The 21789-nt window shown below is 41.6% G+C and overlaps 3 protein-coding genes across 5 annotated transcripts; 1 reads left to right on the top strand and 2 right to left on the bottom strand.

Annotated features, from left to right (window-relative positions):
- Positions 1-1350: 1350 nt before the first annotated feature.
- On the bottom strand, positions 1351-13434 carry l3mbtl1b (L3MBTL histone methyl-lysine binding protein 1b). Of its 3 annotated transcripts, none has more exons than XM_073485113.1 (22): positions 12858-13160; positions 11268-11405; positions 10858-11053; positions 10537-10750; positions 10320-10449; positions 10045-10096; positions 9358-9452; positions 9130-9234; positions 8902-9037; positions 8726-8817; positions 8478-8629; positions 8071-8174; positions 7592-7677; positions 7383-7493; positions 7186-7300; positions 6846-6945; positions 6028-6222; positions 5791-5892; positions 5634-5698; positions 5373-5545; positions 5056-5118; positions 1351-2750 (listed from the first exon to the last, which is right to left on the bottom strand). In XM_073485113.1, the coding sequence occupies exons 2-22, from the start codon at positions 11376-11378 to the stop codon at positions 2622-2624; spliced, it is 2526 nt and encodes an 841-aa protein (XP_073341214.1). In that variant the 5' UTR covers positions 11379-11405; positions 12858-13160; the 3' UTR covers positions 1351-2621. The 3 variants fall into 3 exon arrangements, with proteins under 3 accessions (XP_073341214.1, XP_073341215.1, XP_073341216.1); XM_073485114.1 differs by lacking the exon at positions 12858-13160 and adding an exon at positions 13418-13434 and having other exon boundaries at positions 2531-2750; XM_073485115.1 differs by having other exon boundaries at positions 2531-2750; positions 8098-8174; positions 12858-12944.
- A 653-nt stretch (positions 13435-14087) lies between these two features.
- LOC141011817 (putative transmembrane protein 244) lies at positions 14088-17382 on the top strand. Its single transcript, XM_073485117.1, has 6 exons — positions 14088-14220; positions 14592-14677; positions 16704-16777; positions 16868-16993; positions 17071-17115; positions 17198-17382. Exons 1-6 carry the CDS (start codon positions 14188-14190, stop codon positions 17290-17292), a joined length of 459 nt encoding a protein of 152 aa, XP_073341218.1. The 5' UTR covers positions 14088-14187; the 3' UTR covers positions 17293-17382.
- Positions 17383-17692: 310 nt separating this feature from the next.
- On the bottom strand, positions 17693-21366 carry sgk2b (serum/glucocorticoid regulated kinase 2b). The gene is made up of 12 exons (XM_073485116.1): positions 21193-21366; positions 20769-20844; positions 20607-20676; positions 20478-20503; positions 19895-19952; positions 19727-19810; positions 19491-19622; positions 19162-19274; positions 18636-18855; positions 18394-18549; positions 18217-18306; positions 17693-18119 (listed from the first exon to the last, which is right to left on the bottom strand). The coding sequence occupies exons 1-12, from the start codon at positions 21257-21259 to the stop codon at positions 17958-17960; spliced, it is 1254 nt and encodes a 417-aa protein (XP_073341217.1). The 5' UTR covers positions 21260-21366; the 3' UTR covers positions 17693-17957.
- Between the last annotated feature and the right edge of the window lie 423 nt (positions 21367-21789).

Genomic DNA, 21789 nt, shown 5'->3' with positions numbered 1-21789 from the left:
ATTTTGTTGAGTTGTGTACTCACACTATCCCAAATGTTTCCAAAAATGTTCAAACCCAGAGAAATGTGTTATTTTACTCAAGGTAGCAGCGTGTTTCATATGGTTGCCTGTCACATGAACTTCCAGGTAAGTGCCAGATGATCTGTTAGAGTCTGCAAACATCACACTTTAAAAACACTTACCTTGCCTGTGAACCTTGTTTCTGCCTGAGTCACATCAGATAGATTTTGGGTTGTTTAGCAATGAAGACAACAACTCCCATGATCCCACACTACTTCACGACATCATCAAACTATGACTTTTCTATTTATTGTTTTGATTGAAACCCCTTGTTGCAGAAATGACATTCTGTGTGGTTAAAGTATCGAAAGTAAAAGTACTCGTTCTGCAGTAAAATGTCTTGTTACTGGTTATATAGTTATATACCTTATTAGATTGTTAACACTGATGCATCAGTGGGTAAGGAGCATATTACTGCTGTAGCTACTCGAGGTGGAGCTAGTTTTAACTACATTATATATATTTAGTTGGTTTTCAACTGAGGGGTTGGGCCCCTCCAAAAGGTCACGTATCTGAGCAGTCATGAGAAGATTTATGAGATATCTGTGCTATATAGAAATATGTTTATTTTTTGGACTTTTCTCTAATCTTTGATAAGATTTTTTAACTGAAATTGGATCATTATACCACTTTATGCCTCAAACAGGTATTTAAATGAACCCATCTGATCTTTGCTAACCGCCAACAACTAACACACATCTTAAAACTGACCAGGAGCCTCAACCAGACAGTTTTTTTTGTCAGGGATCATAAGCTCAAAAGATTTGGTACACCTGATTTAATCTTCAATAATATCTGGGTTTTTTTAAGCTTATTGTGTTTTTTTCTTTAGGTATAATCTTAATTTTAAAAAGTAGCTAATGATCATGTCAAAAAAGCTGTAGTGGAGGAAAAAAGTGCAATATCTTCCTTTGAATTGTAGTGGAGTACAAGTATAGAGTAAAAGGAAATACTTAAATTAAGAGCAAGAAATGTACTTTTAGCTCAACACAGACAAGATATCATAAAAGTCTTTAAAAAAAGAGATATCAACAGATCAATGTTAAAGATGACGGAGGAAACTCCATCCAGTGATAAAGCACAACACAACTGAAAGCTCCAGAAAAGGATAGTAGATGGACCTTGAGTTGGGAGTTTTTCAAACTATTGTATCTCAGAAATGAAATACTTGGGTAAATGTGTTTTCCACCACTGTAAATAGGTACATACAAAGCTTCAGAGATAAAATCCACAGTTTCAGATTATCTGAGTGCGTGTGTGAAGTGACTGAGGTCAAACGAGGACAGCAGACAGTGTGCATCTCATTTATTTTCACCCATTCCATCAAACAGCCACAGTTACCTCAGAGCCAAAACAGCGTACCATTACCCCTTAAATTAGAATACATAAATAAAAGCTGTTTGCATATAAACAGTTGCTGATGTACACATTCCAACTTGCTGAAGTACACGCCGATTTACAAAGACACATACAATGTTTGTTTTTCTCAAAATCTATGTATGAGTTGAGGCTCGTATTTTTCAGTTCACTGTCACAATGTCCTTCCCTGTCGACAGATGTCAAGCCTTTGCATAACCAAGCAGGAGTAAACTCTGGTAGGGAGCGAGGACAGTCCATTTGTAGCTGTATACTATTTACAATGTGAATGACGGAGGTTATTTGAATCGAGATCAACAAAACAACCAAAAGCTGTTTTTTTTAAACATTCGTAATCATGTGCCGTTCCCCCAGAAAAGAGCAGATAGAGAAGAACAGAGCTGGTTTGTTGGCTCGTTCCACCTTAAAAGACTGCAAGTTTCCTTGATTTAACATTTAGCCCTTAGCCCTGCTCGTCAACAAAACAATCCTCTGACCAGAAAAGCAACACGCAAGGGCTGGTGGGGAATGACATCCTCATTTCTCAAACACACTTAGTCACATTTGCACACACACACAAAGTTTTAACCATCCCCCATTCAATCGAAGCTTCAGCCAACTCCAATTTAAACAAACTCTCTCGCCTTCGGGCCTGTGGAGCGGCCCACTTTCTCCACCTAGAGGAGAAAGACTGAACTACATAGTGCTTCTTCTCCACTGGGTTTCACATTTAAAAACCTCTCACCACCTCACGATTGTATTTTGCAGCTTTTGAAAAAACAAAATTATCTGTTGCCCGTTAAAAAAGCAACAAAGCACACACACGCTTGTTCCATCTGCTCTGAGCTCAAGCACCGTAACAGTTCAAATAAAACAGAAAAAAATGCAACAGAATCGTGACACTAAATCCAATCCATGAACTGTACAATGTTAAGAAGCATTGAAGGTGCTTGTAGTATTTTTTTTTTAATGATTCAGTAAACAAACACGATATAAATCCTCATGGTATCATGTAAAACTCTCCCTCAGGGCTGATCAGTACTGTCCATCATGGAGAAAAGAGGGAGGGGAGATGGACGTTTTTAAAGATGATGGCTTCCACTCGTTTCTCTCGTGTAGCTGCGCCGTCGCAGAGCCTGACAGACGAAACCTGTCCCAGCTGATTATATCAAATGTCTGTAGGTGAGTGTTGATGGAACTGGGTCTTACTCTTCGTCCGCGTTCTTCAACATGAGGATGGAGTTGTAGATCTTCAGGGCGGGTCCTAACTTGATTGACAGGATCTTGACGATGTCTGCTTGGGTGAGCAGCAGGAAGGCCTCGCCATCTATTTGCTGAAGAGAAAATGATAAAGTTTTGCTTAATTTCTCTGTTTTTTTAATCAAGCTTCTGATACTTTTAACTGAAGAACCAAGATTCTTTTAACTGAAGCTGCTGATCATTAAGTTAATATGAAGAATCTGTTCGCCAACAGTCTTTTTTACACATCCAGCAGTTATAGGGAGACATTAGCCCACATGAAGTCAAATCTAAGTCTGATATTCACTCTCTTTAAGCTCTGTCTTTGTTCTCTACAATCTCCTGAGGGAAATATCTAGCTCTTTAGCTGCAAAATGCTCTACTACGTTCACTGTCTAGTCACTAAATGTGTCTGTCCCCTTTAAATAAAACAGTTTTAATTAAATACTGAGCCAAAAATATTGAAAATGCAAAATTAGATGAACATTTCCCAAAGAAAGTGTGTGTCATTGCTGTGCTAAGTGATTGGCAAGATATCTGGATGATCAGGGGTGTGGCCGCTTTGAGTGACATCTAGCTGCGTCACTGATCTCAACCTCTCGGCTGTGGTTGTGGTGTAGGTGCCTTTTGGAGTATATTTAATGCAGATGTTGGACAATTGATAGGGCTTGCTCTTAACTAGTATGCAGGAGTGGAGGGAGAGATGACGGTGTTTACAGTTGATTAATGTGCGACGTAAAGTTTTAATGCAGTCTGTACTGTATATCTATACAGAACTGCGTACATTTTGTCATAGAAATCACTTGGTAGCACTGTTGGAAGAGATGTGACTCAATACTGTCTCTGAACAGAAGTCACATTTTTCAGGCATGTCTTATTATGAAAATGCATGCAAATTTTATGAAAATGTAGGAAGCTGCATAAAATTACACAAAGCTGCAAGCACACTAATAAGGCAACTAAAAGTCTGTGAGAAATGTAAAAAAAAAAACTGATTGAATATGCAAAGACGTTTCGTGGCCCTTTTCCGTCTGCTTTATGTCAGACAGCAGACTACACGCAGGTGGCAGCAATACATAAACATAGAATTTATCGAGTCAGTGCTTGTGAAATGCTGCCAGCTGTGTGAGTATGCATTATGTATTGGTTTTCAAGTTCTAGGACGCATTCACTGTACTAAAAAAAAAGATGAGTTAAAGGGATAGATCAGGTTTTTTTAAGTGGGGCTGCATGAGGTACTTATCCATAGTTGGTGTCAGTGACTCCTTTGACAAAAAAGGTAATATTACCTCACAGAACACAGGAGTTGTTGGTCTACGGCTGCCTCAAGTTTGTTTGTGTTATTGTAAGACTTCAGTGTTAAAGATTCACCAAAGTCACACAGTAACACATACAGTTATTAGAGAAGAAGCACACTTAAAAGGGATAGTTGGATTTTTTTTTTCTTACAGTGGGTGTGTGAAAGGTACTTATCCATAGTCAGGGTATTACACAAAGTACACGACGGTCTGCATACCCCCAGTTTGGAGAAGCAGCAGGAGTACTGGGATAGGAAGCTAAGCAATGTTCTGATGTGGACAATATGTAACTAAAATGGAGAGTATGTTATATTTGAAATATTTTCATCACTCTACCTTGCTGTCTGACACGGAAACTGAAGCCATTATATTGCTCTCTCGAAAGCCACCAGACTCCTTGAACAAAAACAGTAATTTTACTTCAGAACACAGGAGTTGCTTGTCTACCACTGCCTTGATCAGTTAATTTGTTTGTGTTATTGTGTGACTTCAGTGTTTTGAAGTGTTAGTTTAGATCCACCAAAGTCACACCATAACACAGAGAAACTTAACAATGGAGGCAGAGGTAGATCAGCAACTCCTGTCTTCTCTGAGGTAAAATTGCATTTTTTGTCAAAGGAGTCTGATGGCTTTGGAGAGAGCGATATGATGGCTTCAGTCTCCGTCAGAAAGGGCTGTCTGACTGCAAGGTAAAGAACAGAAAATATTCTAAACATAGCGTACACTGAAACTGCTATTGATTTTGTTTTAGGTGGGCCTTTTTTAAAGTGGCTTAAATGCGTATTGTTGCTGCCCCCGTCCACATCAGTACACTGCTGAGCTTCCCACACCGGTACTCCTGCTGTTTATCCAAACTGGGGGCGTGCTGACCGTCATGTACTATGGGTAATACCCTGACTATGGGTAAGTACCTTATACAAACTCCCTTTAAAAGACTCAAACTAACCCTTTCGGTGTGTTTCCTCTGTCATAATTGCACATAAAATGTAGATATCTGGCTCAAATTCAGAAGAATCATTAGTTCAAGTAATCTTTAGCTGGATCTTAAGACTTGGTGGGTGTGTCAGTAGGTTGAAGTCCTGGTTGGCGATGAAGTGCTCACCTCTGTTTTAAACGTAGCAGCATGTTCTTTACATCCTGGGAGTCCTTTGACAAAACAGGCCACCTGATGAACAAAGGCAAACAATTTTGAGCAAAAAGTGTTTGAATCAATAAATGTTTATTTACTGATCAAAGTGCCTTGTACGCAGGCAGAAAGAGACAACCAATTCACTAGAACAACCAGAAAACTCTGCTTGAATATTCATGCACAGTCACAGTTTCCCTGAACAACAGGCAGCCTTCATGATGGATGAGTGAATGAGGAGTATGTCTGCTTTTCATGTGTTGGCACGGGGTGAGTGTGTAAGCATGTCTGACCTCCTCAGCGCTCCAAGTGGCCACTCTCTTGGCAGTCAGCCCCAGGACCTCAGGCAGCAGCTGGCAGTGCTTGTCCCAGCAGAGGGCCACCCGGTGGGGGGGGGAGGCGGAGATGCCGGGAGAGAACACCGACTCGTGGAGGGCCTGCTGAAGAGAGATGGCGTCTGGAGAGGCTGAGGAGAGGCAAGAGGAGGGGAGTCAGTGAGGGGTGAGGTGGTGATTTATATGCTTTATCTTGTCTCATTTAGCATTCAAACGCACCTTTACTATCACCAATCTCCTCCTTGACATAGTGCATTTTCAGGTATTTGGGAACTGGAGCAGTCCTGAAGAAAACAGTTAAAGTTAGTCTCTCATACAGGATCGTCTGCAGTGAACTTCAGCAGCACAGCTTGGCGTGATGGTTTCATGACTCTACCGTTTAGGCCTCGTTCCATTGTGGCTCTGCTCGCTGGCTCCACCCGGTGGCTCCGGCTGGCTGTTGCGTCCTAAACGCTCAGCTTCCACTGTCACTGGTTTCCTAGCAACACAGATAACCCGCTCTCAGGTACAGACCACTAGAGATAGAGTTGCATGCAAAACACTGATAGGAGTTCTCTTGGGAGTGTTAGTGGCTTTCAAAGTGTGTTCATGCTGTTTTTGTGCAGCAGCAAACCTGTTCTGGGAGTCCTCAGCTCCTTCCGGCTGGTCGGGCGTCGGGGCTGTCTGTGTCGTAGTGTTTGTGTGAGCATCGGGGCGTCGCCCACGAGGATGAGGTCCGCTAATGGCGAGGGGTCGCTCTCCGCTGAGGCGATCTGGCAGCAAGCCCTCCTTGTTCAGATTCATTTCCGAGTAGGGACAGCTCACCTGACTGCAAACACACAGACAAACAAACTTTAGCCAAGACTGAAACACACAGCCATTAAAAAAAAAAAAATGAGAAAGAAATCCAGTTTTTACTTCTGATGCTCTATTCAGCATGTTTCAACAAAAATTAAGGAAAAGCAGCTTAAAGACTCTAAACTCCCACACACACACAAACACACACACCACATTTACGCTGCCGGCAGCCCACACACAAGTATAAATGACATTTAAGAACATTGAGATTCTTTCTTCTGCTTACATTCACACTCCCCAAACATTAATCTCATCTCATTTTTTATCAAACTATTAATGTGCTGCTACATGCAGAAACAATGACAGAATTGTTAGAGGTTTCATAAATAGCTCATTGAACAGCATTTAGGTTAGAATGTACCAATAAAATGTAGATTAAAAAATGTAACACAAAAGTGTTCACTGAGACAAAAAATGAGTTCAAAGTTTCTAAGGCATGAAAATAAAAGAATATTAAATACACTGACTATGAGGTATGAGACAGCAACTTAGAAAACAATCCTCTATGTGCCATTACAATAAGATTAAGAAAAAAATAGGGAACGAATGACAAAAAAGACAAAGGACTGAAAGTACGGCCTGTGTGCTACTAACGTGTAGTGGGTCCCATAACGAGGTCCCCTGATGTGGCCAACCCCGTTGCATCCTGGGGTAGGACATCCTTGTCCTGGGGCAGCTAATAAATCACTGGAGCCTGAAATATACACACACCACACACACACACACAGGAGTGTTTGTAAAACTATGCAAAAACTGCAAGACCATTTCCATTTTAAATCATTCATCAGATTCCTCCCACCACCAACATACAGGGGTAAAATGAAGGCAGAGACAAACTGCTGACTCATCTGTTGAAATTACAAATTTAGGATCCTTCTTCTCATTAACTTTGATCGACCTCACTGAATATCAGGACAGGAAGAGTGTGTCTCACCGTTGGGGTATTGTAGTGGGTGTCCAGTTTTCTGACACCACCCTACAGGGTGCAGATCAGGGCAGTCCGTTTCCACCCAGTAGTCGTACTCTGAGCTCCAGCCATCAAAATGAATCTAGACGAGAAGAGAGACGGATTAGACTCAAACTGACCGCAGGGAAAATCCAAACACATCTCGACGTGGAGACATCTTGTACCTTTAGTCGGTGGTCCTCTGTGTCCACTATAGTTGCAACACGGATGAGCATGGGGTTCCTCTTATCAACAGCTTCCACTTTCATCCCAAACTGGAAGCCATGTGGAGGTCGCTAAACACACAGAGTAGAACAAAAATCACATGACTTTATCTAGACTCCAGTTCTGCATATTATAAAGCTTTGTGTACATTAGTGTGTAAGAATTGTACCGGTTTGAAAGCCCGAGCAGGAGCAGCCTGCGTGCCCGTCTCTTCCAGATATTTCTCCCATGAGAAACTCTTGGGTTGCTTATATTCTGAGGAGAGGAATGAAGACTCATTAGACCCATCATTTACTGCAGATAGTTCACACAGTAACAAAGTCTGTTGAAGCATGTCCAGTGAATCAAAAACTACAATTTGGACATCCTCAGGAAGTGACAGCAGCATGCATTTCATCATCAATGTACTAATAAAGTTAGCTTAAATATATTTACTTAAACAGAATTTTGAGTCAATCCTTCTTACAGTCATAACAATATTTGGAAAACACAAGCAATACGTAGAATACTTTCTGAAATGCATAGTTATCACAAGTGAACAATATTGTTATCAGTATAATCTACAGTTTTACTAGCGTTTATTTATGAAATTGTTAGGATTCTGTATTATACGGGGGCCTACAGTATATTAAAATAGATTATACTGACCCACATGTGTCTTGGTCTGTGTCTTACCAGCTGGAGTGGTCAGAGTTAGCTCAGCCTCTTCACAGAACCCCACAGGATGGATGTATGGACTGCTAGCATCACACCTTGATAAACACACCATTATGAGGTGAACAGGCAGCCAATGCATAGTAACTAGTAACTTAATTGTGTTCTTGTTGCGTAAAATCTGTAGTAATGTATGTTTGTCCAAATTTTCCCCCAATTTCCACATTCATTTCAAATACCTTTCCATACTTTCCGTACATGAAGTTCACAGGAACATTGCTGATGTTGTAAAGACATTTAATCTTCATTGATTTCAGTTCGATTTAAAGCGAAAGAAGTGCCCCAAGTTGACTGGGAAATATCTCTGGATCACACCCATTCTTACGGTGTTGAACCCTTACCAATAATCATACGTGTCGTCCCAGTTATCAAAATGAATGAGCAGTCGGTTGTCAACAACAGCAGCGATGGTGGCCACACAGATCAGTGACGGGTTCTTCCTGTCCACCGCCTCCAGTTTCATTCCTGCTCTGAATCCAGATGGAGTCACAGACTAAAATAAAAAAAAAATAAACATACAGATTTAGCACATAAAGACCCTGAATTAAATTAAACAACTTTTAAAGAATCTAAAGTGTTTAATACGCACTGTGTTGAGGCTCTTGAAAAGATGTTTTGGAGCCAGCTGACCCCTGCAGTTCTTCACATACATGCTCCAGTTAAACTCTCCATCCTTACAACCTGCAAGACAAACTCACTCAGGAAGGTTGTTTGGAGAACCATGCACAGATGTGTCTGTTTGTGTGTGTGTGTATGTTTGATTACCTTTAGGCAACAATAACTTATGTCCATTCTTCTCACACCAGCCAGCTGGTTTTATATCCCATGAGTCGGCGTTGGCCCAGAAGTCGTAGCATTCTGGGTAACCATCAAAGTGGAGTCTTATCCTATAACCTTGGATCTGAGAGAGAAAGGGAAAGCTGTATGAGTGAACTCTTAATTATGCACAGGGATAAAGATATATATGCTGAAGACAGCCATTAGCAGCCATACCTCTGCAACAGTGAGTACACAGAACAGAGACGGGTGAGACGGGTCGAGTCCCTCCAGCTTCATTCCCACCTTAAAACTGTTCCTGCTCTGAGGAAATGACTGGTGCTGCAAGACAAATGAACATCATAGCACAGTCACAAATTGGCATATTTTAGACCAAATAAACAAAACCATCTGTTTTAGTTAAATAAATATAAAATTGGCCAGTGTTTACAGGGAAAGAATTACCTCTTTGAATAGTTTAACAGGAGCAGCAATGGCCCTCTCCTCTTCCAAGTAAGCAGGCCAGCTCCACGCCCGCTTCTTATTGGGTGCGGCCGTCACTGAGGGTTGAGCAGAACAACACGAAAATATGATGTACCGTAGCTGGTATGAGCGTCCATCACGTCATTCATGAGAAACAGACAGCTTCAGATACACCTCTTGACAAAGGTTGACATTTAGTTTACATGATAATGTGACAATTATCTCACACTGTGATATGGAAGATAATTTAATTGATTACTTTATATGTTATGGACATGTAAAAACATGCCTGTAATACTGATAGAACCTGATCAATATTCTACTAACATAAACTCTCATTCATTCTTATTTCGTATCATAATAACAGACACAGGGTGCCAGTAACTTTCATGAGTCACAGTTCAATTATTTAGCACATTTTAAATGGCACTTGGAAAATAAGACTCATTTTCATCCATAATGTAATTTGCACAATAAAAGTTGATATATATATCAGAGGACAATCTGCAAGAGGTTTAATTTCTTACAACAGCAATATCACAACCATAAACTGCAGCATTTTAAGACTTATAACTCAACTTTAGAGATTTGCTTGTATTTAAGACCTGTAAAAGCCTTGAATTTAGGTAATAATGTCAGTTATTTAAAGATTGTGGCAGTCTAACATACCCAGTTTGGCAATTTTGGCACCTCTTCTGCCTTTGGTAGTCTTGGCCTTTTCCTACAACAAGAACATGTTAATAATCACTTTTTTCCTCAACCATTTTGTATATTTCCTCAACTAAAAGATATGAACAGAAATGGTGAGAACAGAAAAATTCCAGGACAAGATACTCTGTAACTAAACCTAAGTTATTACAGCAGGGCAGTTCTGAACACTTGAGTGGCCTGTGGCCCTGAAAGGGAACAATACAGGAGAGAGATGCAAAGAATAATCTCCTTACCTCTGGTTCCTCTTGGTTTTCTTCCTCTTCATCACCAGAATCCATATAGATCTTCCTCTTTTTGCGCACACGTTTGCCCAACCTCTCACCCTCAACTGCCTGACTCTCCCTTGCCTCCCCTGGAGATGATCTTTGGGAAAGAAAGATTTGGCTCATGATGACACAACAAAACACAGTAAGGACCACAAAGAGGTGTTAATGAATGCCAGATGCGTACCTGCCACTGGAGGGCTGGGCACAAATGGAGCTACAGAATTTGCCCTGAAAGAGAGCATCCCGGGGAACACGGCCACCACAAGCCCGGCATCTTGACAGCTCTCCATTTGGACCTGCGTCTGCGCTAGAGCCAACTTCAACACTGGGACCGACCTCCACACTGGGGCCCTCCATACTGGGGCCCTCCTCTAAGGACAGAAGCACAGGACCAGGGGCTGGAGGACAAAACAGAAAAAGGGAAATGTTCACAGTACATAAAAACACAAACAATGCAATTCTTCACAATAACAGTGTTGTAAGGACTTAACAGGTTCTGTCATACCTTTAGCTTGAGACGATCCTGGCTGACTCTGATTGGCTGGAGCTGTGGCTGTGCTAGTCTGTGATTGGCCCTCTGGTGGAGGGGTGGGAGTGTGAGACTGTGCAGGGTCCAAGGTCTCACTGTTAGGTGCTGCCTGCTGCCCTTTGACCTCTAGGTCTGTGACAATCTCAAGAGTCCCAAACTCTGTCATGCGGAACTGAATGACACAGAAAACAGAAATGCTCATCAGTGATTGAGTGTTAAGCCATAGAGGTAGCCACCAAGATCCTGAAACACAGGTGTTTTGTATTTTCCACCTCTGCTATTAAAAAAAAACTACAAACTGCAAATCTGTGTGTGATCAGAGAATTGTGCACAAACATTTACACAATCAGAGATGATCACAAATCTGACACAAATCTCTCTCGTACCCTGATATCACTGCCTGGCAACGTCGCAATACCATCCTTCCAGTCCAAAGCACCCATCATGTCAAACTCAGCTCCCTGGGAGGGGCCATCACTGGGTGGAGTGTCAGTCATTCCCACCAACCCTCCAATATCCCCAACCTGCAAAGACGTAATAACAGCCACTCAAAGACAGATCATGTACTGACAGCTGGCACAAAAATGTTAATACAACAGAGGTTTAATAGACATGCTCAGTCCACATCACTGATACAATTAGGGCATTGTTCTCCTTACATTGTATTGACTGTGCATAGCAGTGAGGCACCCCCCTGTATGGTTTTACCTACAAAGTGCTCCCACCGACAAATGCAGTTTCTACCTGCACTTGTAAACAGCACTGCCCAACATCACCACTAGATGGCGACTGTGTGCTGGCTTGCAGGATACACCATGCACTTCGATTTCAGACAAAACAGTCAATAATAATATTGTTTTGCTGGTCAACTAACAGGGAAATACGTGCACAAACGGCCCCATTAGAGTGAACCTCCATCAGGACCATTGACAAACACGAGGAAAGATGTCTCAACTTTAAGTTAACCACACAACTTCATCTTTTCCTTGTTTTAACAGTATCTCTTAAAACCGGCTGTTTGCCTGGTTATGAACAAGTGAGGGGGTAATTTGTTTATCAATTTTAAGGAGAACAGTGTTTTCTGCACTGATTGGCCAAACTTAAAAGCGTTTTAATCCGACTAATATTACGATATAACGTTTTGGTGTTGACGCATGTTCAACACTGAATTATGGTGATATTTCCAGTTTGCATGGAGGTCATAACCATGTGAAAAGTAAACAACACCCCGAGCTAATGGATCTTGATGAAGTTTGACTTTGCACCGAATGCCTCAGTTTTATTCTAGCCATAAATAAAGTGTAAGAGCGCCCATGATTAGCATTCGTCTTATACAAAATGGCGGAGCATAGGAAGAGGCCACCAACACGTTTAAACTATGTAAATTACTCAAGTTACCCATTTAAACAATGCATGCAAAGCCGCTACGCGTCGAACAAAAGCAAGTGCTTGCGGTGTAATTTCCTGACTTAGTGTTTTCCTTCACTCGGGGTATTTTCTTCACTTTCCCCTTGTCACGGAATGTCAGCCCAGGTTGCTAGCTAGCGCTGACATGAAGCTAACCGCCAGCTAGCTCCACTCCGTTCAGCTGCACTGGGGGATTGCTAGACAGCTAGCCGTAGCATTGTGACTGGATGCAGCCAGCTAAGGACAATCCGTAATAAATAAGTTTCCCGGTTAATAACAATAGGAAAACGCATTTTGCAAAACGCCAACATTTCGCACAATATCACACACGCTCGCAATAACACGTCGCTGCCGTTACGGGCTTCAACATTGTTGCTTGAATAATTTCTTCAATAGAAACTTGAAAAAAAAAAAAAAAAACGATTTATTCTCGCCGTATTAAATCAGAGTGGAAATAACGTGAACTAGCGCTAATTAGCAAAAACGAAGGCCGGTTTTTCAAATTTCGCCACTGTTAATGGCAATAAATGAGTATTAACGGCCGTATTGTTTGAAAATGTGGAACTCACCTCGTTTCTGTTTTAACTCTTATTTAGAGCTGGACAGGAGGATGCGCATGCGTGCAAGATGCGCTGCCTGACAACTTTGGGTCTCGGAAAAGTTCAGTTTACTATCGGTGGTCAATACCAGGCCTGTGTACACTTATAACACGCCCAAAACTCAGTTCAGCGCCGATATAACGAACGCTACCGATAGCCTGGAGCTCATATCCCCTCTGTTTTGCTCGTAAGTATTTCCCTCAAGAAGTACGAGTGTGTATCAATGGAGCGCAGGGACCGCAGTGTCTTCCATTACATTACCGCTTCCCCTCTGGTCAAACTGGCCCAATTTTCTCCCCACTTCCAACCCCTGTACCACCGAAAAACAGCCCCCCCACCCCCATTTATGTACATTTACTCCCGAGCACGGGCGATTATCAGGCATGCACACGCCGGTTGCTAACTGTAGGATTAAATACTCAGGCCTGCAAATTCACCCGAAGTGACATTTTAAACCAAAAAAAAACAAAAAAACGAGCCGAGCACGTTGCAAGACGCAGAGTCAGGACCGGACTGGCTTTAAAATATACCTAAGAGTCATGTCGGCTGGTGCGTTTGTGGTCTGTGAAAACCAGTGAATGAAGTCGGAACAACATGATGACACACATTGAGTTTAGCCTGAACAAAACACAACGTCCAGTGCGTTAAAACACAACTGTAGGCTCACATTTGAGCCGAGATTAAACACATTTGAAGCCAGTGTATCGGACTGTGTGGCATCTCTATTGCTGCTAGATGTATGTTTTTATGGCTGCAAATGTGACAGCTAATCCATTTAATTCAATCGTGAGGCTACCGTGAGCACCCTGTCTCTGCCTGGTGTGTTTTTTAGCTTGGTTTGAAGTATCTGACGGGTCGCTAATGATCCAAATACTTCAAACCCAAATGATCTCCAGCCATCCTGCAGTATTCAATCCCTCCCACATAAGGCGGTTGTGTTCTCCGGCATAATAAAGCGACACATCTTTCACGGTTAGTTTGAGCCACCATTTTGATGAAAACACTAGTCTATCTGGACACAAATCGCCAGCGTGTCCACGAGTGTGCGTTGCGTGGCCGGGCTAACAGGTAACACAGCGAGATAAGTCTTTATTTCAGTCAACAAAGGCCGCCGTGATGGGAGGTGAAATGAGTTCAGTTAAGAAGAAGCGGCGGCGCAGGTTTCTGTGCCCCGTGTTTGTCGCTAGATGGCGGAAGACGTCCAGTTTTCTACGAGGGGATTAACGGGGTCGTGTAACGTGCTTGCTTGCTGCAGCCCCGGCTCGTTTTGTAATATAACATCCAAGAACAAAACCATGAGATGGCATTCAAAGGCAAAGCGGTCGACTCGAAGGTAAGAAGACTGTTTCGTGGTTTAGCTCAACGTTGCAGCTGTCTGATCATCTGTGTGAGCTGTTAATCAGGATGATGATCAAGAGGAAGTGACAGAGGTGTTTTTAATGTAACGCACAGATACAACATGTCTGCATCGTTTCATAGTCAGCAGGGCAGGTTTTTGCAGCAGATAAGAGTCGCTGTCTGCACCTTCAGTGTACTGTACATCCCTCCCACTGCAGTTTGGTAGCCTATCACATGTTAGACTCCAAACACAGCTCCAGGTTAGTGTTGCGTTACGTGGAAAATATGCGGTTAGACAAATCATACACTGTAGATACACTGAAACATTGTCTCTCTCTCCCCCCCCTGTGTGCATCAATCCCACAGACCGTGCTCTTCAACCTGCTGCTGTGTCTGCTCATATTTTACTCTCTCTTCTACATGATTGGGAGTGTGTGCTTTGGTGCCTTCAGGTGAGCGTCTCTCATGCGCATGCGCACGCAAACCCAGCTAATAATAGCATCATTATCAACCTTCCAAATACCGCAAGTCTTCTACACCTGGGTGGCTCCTGAATGAGTACAATTCAACACACAAGGAGATCTGGAAGTCACGTGTAAATATCTGTAACTGCAACTATCTAAATAACTGCACAGTTGTCTAATACTTTACCACTGAGCATCTGAGAGGGCAGTACTTTTAAAACATTTTAAAATGTGTCTGAAAACATGGCCAAAGGACAGTCAGGTATGTAGACATTAATTTAAAAGACAGCAAGTAGAGCCAGCATTAGTACTGAATGTCTTTGGGAATAATTTAATTTATTGCACTAATGAACTTGCAGTTTTATTACTGTTGTAATTGCATTTGTTGAGAATGCTGATGGGAATTTGTTATTATTTTTATTATTATTATTATTATTATTATTATTATTATTATTATTATTATTATTATTGTTATTGTTTGCATCAGGGTAGTTGTATCATTGTTTAGTTTTCATATGGGTCTTTTGGTTTGTCTTATTGGTTTGTGTGTATTGATGGTATTAACTGTAAGGTTTTTGGTTTTCTATAATTGATACTTATTTTCTGCAGCTTGTACAGCAGTGGCAGTCTCCACCCAGGGACTGAAGAGAAAAGAAAGAAAGAAAGAAAGAAAGAAAGCAGAACAGTTTCGGCATTTACAAGTTGAGACTGTCTAATGCAACCTAATATGATGCTGATTAAAGAGAGCAACAAGGCCCCAGAGCCTCAGACCCTCCAGTGCCCTGCTCCCCAATACCTAAAAGGATGAGTTCACCCAAAAATGGACATTCAGTCATTATCTACTCACCCCCATGCCGATGGAAAGTCAGGTGAAGTTTTGTCTTCTGCAAATCATTCCTGTATCTTCACAGCAAAGCTGTTCTGCAGCACTCTCCTAAACAACTGAAGTAGATGGGGACTTGTTTTAAAATGTAAAAAACACAACCTGAAAAAACATAAAATGGCTCGATAGAGGAGGGATACAAAAATCCAGAAGATTCGAGATCCCAAACTGATTTTCAAAGACGTTATTTACACCCTTTTAAAAGCCATAATCTTCATTTTAGCTGCTAAGCTATAAACGCTGGTTTGCACGAGCTAGACTGTGCATCAAGGGTTTAAATAAAGTCTTTCAAATCAATTTGGGATCTCAGGGATGACTCTGAAGACTTGGATTATGCCAAACAAGCTGTGTGGAGCCATTTTATGTTTCTTTCTTTCAGTTCTTTTTCTACATTTTCTACGTAGACCCTCACTGTCTACGGCACTAAGTCCACATCGACTTCAGTTGTTTAGGAGAATGCTGCAACACTGTTTTGCTGTGAAGCTCCAGAAATGTTTTGTGGACCACGAAACATCACGACTTTCCCTGTGCATGGAGGTGAGTAGATAATGATTGAATTTTCATTTTTGGGTGAACTTATCCTTAGGGGTTCACTGCATGTCAGTAGGTTGTTCATGAATTACTGAACAGAAATGAAAGTTTCCAAATGTTGGAATATATACCACTAAAACACAGTACCAGCAGAAATGGTAAGGTTCTTAACATCATGTGTCCTCAGTCAAAATAGACTTTTGAGAACTTTATTCTTTTTAGTTAATATTGTCCTCAAAATTGTGTTCTAAAAAACAAAACACTAAGCAAAATAGGTCCGGTAGTATTTACTGGTTCTGTAGATAAAATATAAAGCCATGTGTAATCTGCAGTATGGATGTTAGAGGAGACTCACTATGCACAATAAGCAGGAGGTACACAGTGTCAACAGAGGCTAAAAAGCTCATTTTATTGCAGCAGTGATTGCAGTGGTGAGATTTGGTGGTCTCAAACGTGTTTACTGTACTTTATCTACACCATGTAGCCTTTATCTGGAGGCTCCCTTTGCCTGTTGCCAAGAGGCATATTTACACAGTGTTGTAACACATTTTTGTGTGACTGCTGACATTATTTCTCCCTCTTTTCTCACCCCTCATTCAGGTTGGATCACTTTGATGGACTGATTCCATTTGACTTCAAGACCGAACCTGCTGAATCCAACTCCAAATACTTGGGTGAGCACACCAAATGCAACCAATATGAGTCACAGTGTGCATGTGCTTTATTCACTTCCTGTGTTTTATTGCTATGTTGGGGCTTTTCAGTGAACCTCCTGTCCTTGGAGCTCACCTACTTTTGCAGCGGCCTTTTGTTTGCTGCAGTGGTGCGGAGGCGGGTCTGGGACTACGCCTTCACTGTCACACTTCTGCATGTAATGATCACCAGCCTAGGTGAGCAGAAATTTAACAATACATCTATCTTAAGTACACACACATAAATGACTGACATATTTTGTTCCTTGTTGTAGTGATGCTGGAATTCCCCATGGTGTGGCAGTGGTGGCTGGCTTTAGGTAAAACAGACGTCGTAAGTTATTGCATTTAACTTGATGAGCTCAATTCTTTTTGATGCTCTACTTTTTTGTTGTTCCACAGGAAGCGGCTTGTTTCTGATGATCTGCAACGGTCAGCTGATCGCTTACTTCACCTGCCAGAGTGAGCAGAGCTACGCCTCCTTCAGCATCTACTGACAGAAAGCTACTCTGTGTATAAACTGTTCCATAAACAGTCTTGTGAGGTGAGGTAGAAAGGATTAGACCAGATGTCCTCTTCCTGGAGACACCCATTAGATTCACCACAGTGATGGGCTTTTTCTGTTTGCCACTAAAAAAGGACCTCACCATCACAGAAAGTCAGAGCTGGGTCCAATTTGTGTCTACGGGTTGCCAACAGACTGGCATCTGTTTTTATGTAAATGCCACAGGGAGATGTTCTTCTGCCTCTGTCACTATGCAGGATATTAAGGCACCCTGTGAAGTATTTTCAGTACCACTGTAAGCTGTGAATGTAAGCGCAGAATGGGCAAGTTGCAATACATGTTTGTTGTATATTTTAAAGATGTAAATGTAAAGTATTAAAAAATAAAACTGCTTTAAGATTGAGTGTTTATTGTTTCATCCTAGGACTTGTGAAATAGGGACCAGCCTATTTCACATATGAACTGATACATAAAGAAACAGTAAAATGTAAAAATATACCATAATTCAGTAGTGTAACCAGTGAGACGTACAGTACATTGCAGCGTTAGTGTTAAAATATTTTTAAGTAAGTGTTTAAAAATAGACTTTGACTGAATAATTTATGACATAAAAAAATAAATATTTGAACAAACATGCTCCCAGAGGATTTGGCGTTGTTATGAAACCAGTTCTGCTGCCACGTACTCCACTGGGTTCATGAAGGAGAATCCGAGGAAGGCCTCACTGGCCACGCCTGTCTGGCACCTCTCATTGACAGAGGCAGGGACAGGTTGTATTGTGAACTCGGGGTCGATGTAGCTGACATCACAGGGACTAGTCTGGAGAGGAGAGAGAAATGAACACATACTCAGGTACACTGCATTGACTCAAAAAGAAAAAAAATAGCACTCTTGACTCATTTCTGATCACTCCTACCACTTTCGGGATGAATGGGGGTCTAACTTTCCTCGCCAGGAGGTCGTCCCAGTTGATGGATGCAAAGAAGGGATGTTCCTGCAGCTCCACCTGGATACAATAAAAAAAATAAAAATTAGACCCTCTGTATTTAGCTGTGTTTATGTGCATTATTGCTTTTTTTGTGTGTGCACTTACAACATCGCAGCCCTTCCCTAAGCGTTTGGAGACATCTCTTTCCAGCAATCCCTCTAACAGTGAACGAGCAGCCGGAGATGCTCCACTACGCAGCTGCAGAGGAGCACGCAGAATGTTCTCAAACATCTCAGCTTTGGCGTGGCTATAAAATGGAGGCTGAGAGAAAGAACAGAGAGGATGAGTAAAGTGAGGATGCTGAGGAATAAGATGAGAAGTAAAACAATTATTTGACCTGCACTCACCATTCCATAGAGCATCTCAAAAAGCACGGTGCCGAGGCTCCACCAGTCCACTACTGGACTGTATGGGTGACCCTGTAGCACCTCTGGAGCCAGGTACTCTGGAGTTCCACAGAATGTATGCATTATCCCACCTTTGGCCACCCCTTCTTTACAAAGGCCAAAGTCAGTCAGCATCACGTGACCCTCACTGTCCAGCAGGATGTTTTCTGGTTTGAGGTCTCTGGAAGAGAAACAGACGGGACACAAGTGTCTGTTTAGTCCTGTTGCATTTGTTTTCTCTGGTTTCATTTTGCTTTTCCTTTGCTGTTTATTGTTATTGTGGTGCTGGAAGACATGGTGGTTTTAAGTGATAACATTTTCTATGCAGCACTCTCTCCTAAAGTGAAAAACTTTTATTGTGAAGGCAGGGCATGAATTAATATGGAACATTTTTAAATCTTACATGAGCAAAGAAAGTCTACAATGTCTTGTTTGTCTTGAGCCGTTGTCTATCTTTATATACAATCACTGGTGTGTGTATATGTACCTGTAAACAATGTCAAGAGAGTGGAGGTAGCCCAGCGCCATGGCCATCTCTGCTGCATAGAAAGTAGCTCTGGGTTCAGGAAATGACCCCTCCCTCTGAAGGTGGTAGAAAAGCTGAGGACACAAAGATGCGTCATCACAAATTACAATAAAATTCAACGCAACAGCCTCAAAGAGAATCAAAACTACTTGTGGCATCTCCAAAACTAACTACAACTTGTGGGTGTAGACCAAAGAAATCTGTAGCTAATATTGTTGTTTTAGAAGCTAGAGGTTTGTAAATTTTACTCTATGGCGAAGTTGACAGAAGCACTTTTTCTAAAAACATACCTCTCCTCCATTAACATAGTCCAGGACGAAGTAGAGCATGTTTGGTGTCTGGAAAGAGAAGTGGAGCCCCACCAAGAATGGATGTTGAAGTCCTTTCAGCAGCACGCTCCTCTCAACCATCACATGCTTCTGCTACAGAGACACAACAGATACTGTAAGTAGTACAGTAGTAGATAGACAGAATGGACAGAAAGGACGGACAGATGGATGAATGGACGGATGGATGGATAGTTTACCTCTTTCCTCTTGACAATCATCTGTTTCTGCAGCACCTTCACAGCATAGTAGCCTCCCTGTTTTCTGTGTCTTGCCAGCAGCACCTGGAAGTTTGAGTTGTGTCATTTAATGTGCCACCAAAAAAACTCACAAACTCAGCAATTTTGAAGTAAAATAAAAATCTCTACCTTTCCAAAGCTTCCTTTGCCAATCATTTTGAGGTAGTCGAAATCTGATGGTTTCATCCTGATTAACACAACAAAGGAAAACTATCAGATACGTGTTGTGATACACTGGCCAGTTAACTGTCTCAATTTTTTTTTTTTTCGGGCTCAAGGGCCCCTAGATATCACAAGATGATTAAAAAGAGAAAAAAACAAACATTTTTGTTCTTCAGAAGTATGTTTCTTTTTGCCTTTGTGGCAAAATACTGATTGAAATTCAAATTAGTTGGGATTAAGGCCATATAACCTGTGATAAGGGGTCCCAAGCCCAAACTGGGACACTCCCAAAACCATTTTTTCTTTGTATTCTTTCTGTAATAACTGCAGAAAAAAACAAATTTTCCTTTCATTTTGCATTGCCACACCTTATGACTGACCAATGATGCATTAAAAACCATAAGAGACAACATATAAACTCTATTTTTTCAATGTTAATCAACAGACTGCCACAGAAAGACAAGAGTTGCTCTGTAAAGTGAAACAAAACTCCACAGATTGACTTTCTGTGACAAAATATTTCTGGGCATCAGGTGGAAAAATGACTTACTGCGAGGTTTCTGTGTTCACTGAGCTCTGAGGAGAGAAAAGACACATAAGGAGAGGTCGGTCAGGAGGTCAGATTTAGTTTCATCACCTGTCAACACTCACTAAGTCTTTTCCTCCCATCTCAACTCACCACTGTGCCTTTCTCCTCCGTCTCTCGCCTCAGCTTGCTCTGCCGCTGCAGGATTTTCTGAGGGTCCAGGCTTCAATTAGGAGGTGAAAAACAGCACATGTTGAGAGTTTATACATTCAACCCAAAGTAAAAGGCGTTAATAATGAATTTTTGCTAACTCACTGTTGGCAGAGATGTTGAGCGGAAACAAATTTGTGTAAGAATTCACTGAAGCCGACTTTCTTCCCCTTGAGCAGAGCTGTAAGACAGGCAGCTGGTTAAAACCTTACATAAGAGCTCAGCAGCTGTATTTACTCAAGAGTTAGTGAGTGGTGGCCATAACTTTGACACGCTTTAATGAGGCCATTGGAGCAAACTGTTGGGTTAGCCTATGTCTTCAAGAATAATTTTAACACACCAAGCCCTGATACTAGTCTACTGTAATGCGATATTCTTACATTATAGTAGACACCTGTTTCTGATTTCTGGTCATTTTTATCTCTTGTAGCAGGATTTTTGTAAGTTAGCACACAAACCTTTGCCTGTATCGTTCTATGACGTCACAAGGATACTTTAGTCAAACGTCAGGATATGAGGATAAACTCACCTGAGAAAAAAGACACAAGCCCTCTCATTTTGGAATAGGTCATCGGCCGCTCTCGAGTCACGGTCATTTGGATGAAGATTGACTGACTTAGAGGTTTTGTAAAAAAAAAAAAAAAAAAACCTTTAAGAGAGGAGAGGACAGTGAAGAGACGCTGTCCGGCGGCAGAGCTCACCCCGTTACTCGCAAACTATCAGAGCTGCTCAGTTTAAAAGACCGCTGACGTAGGAGGGCACCGGCAATGCTGCGTTTAGGTGCCCTCGGAGATGTCAAACGGAGAGCCAGCAGTGGTGGAATGTGACACTCAGTGAAGTACTGTAAGTAAAAATGTACTTGTACTTTACTACTTGAGTATTGCCATGCCACTTAATACTTGTAATGGGATTGTAAGGGAAATACTGTCCTATTTCTACAATTATTTGTTAGGCTTTCTTACTTTTCAGATTAATTTAGATTTAGTCGAATTTAACCCCCATTTGTTAACATCTTCTCAACATTTACAACTGCTGATTTGATGAATTGCTGTGAGGAAAAATGTATTTATGATTTATCAACATTTATAATTGCAGAGGACAGAAATTAGGATTGTTGCTTGGAACG

This window comes from Pagrus major, chromosome 17 (genome assembly GCF_040436345.1).
Source record: "Pagrus major chromosome 17, Pma_NU_1.0".
NCBI classification, from domain to species: domain Eukaryota; kingdom Metazoa; phylum Chordata; class Actinopteri; order Spariformes; family Sparidae; genus Pagrus; species Pagrus major.
Note: the sequence above shows the minus strand (reverse complement) of the source record. Positions and strands in the feature narration are given on the sequence as shown.

Coding starts and splice junctions, on each gene's coding strand:
- l3mbtl1b (XM_073485114.1), bottom strand. CDS start 11,378: ATGACTGACACTCCACCCAGTGATGGCCCCTCCCAGGGAGCTGAGTTT. Junction 9,235..9,357: donor CTGTTAAACTATTCAAAGAG/GTAATTCTTTCC, acceptor TTTGTCTTGCAG/CACCAGTCATTTCCTCAGAG. Junction 6,946..7,185: donor CCCACTACAATACCCCAACG/GTGAGACACACT, acceptor TGTATATTTCAG/GCTCCAGTGATTTATTAGCT.
- sgk2b (XM_073485116.1), bottom strand. CDS start 21,259: ATGACCGTGACTCGAGAGCGGCCGATGACCTATTCCAAAATGAGAGGG. Junction 19,953..20,477: donor GTGAACACAGAAACCTCGCA/GTAAGTCATTTT, acceptor TGTGTTAATCAG/GATGAAACCATCAGATTTCG. Junction 18,550..18,635: donor TTGAGATGCTCTATGGAATG/GTGAGTGCAGGT, acceptor TCTTTCTCTCAG/CCTCCATTTTATAGCCACGC.
- LOC141011817 (XM_073485117.1), top strand. CDS start 14,188: ATGGCATTCAAAGGCAAAGCGGTCGACTCGAAG. Junction 14,678..16,703: donor GTGTGCTTTGGTGCCTTCAG/GTGAGCGTCTCT, acceptor CCCCTCATTCAG/GTTGGATCACTTTGATGGAC. Junction 16,994..17,070: donor TGTAATGATCACCAGCCTAG/GTGAGCAGAAAT, acceptor TCCTTGTTGTAG/TGATGCTGGAATTCCCCATG.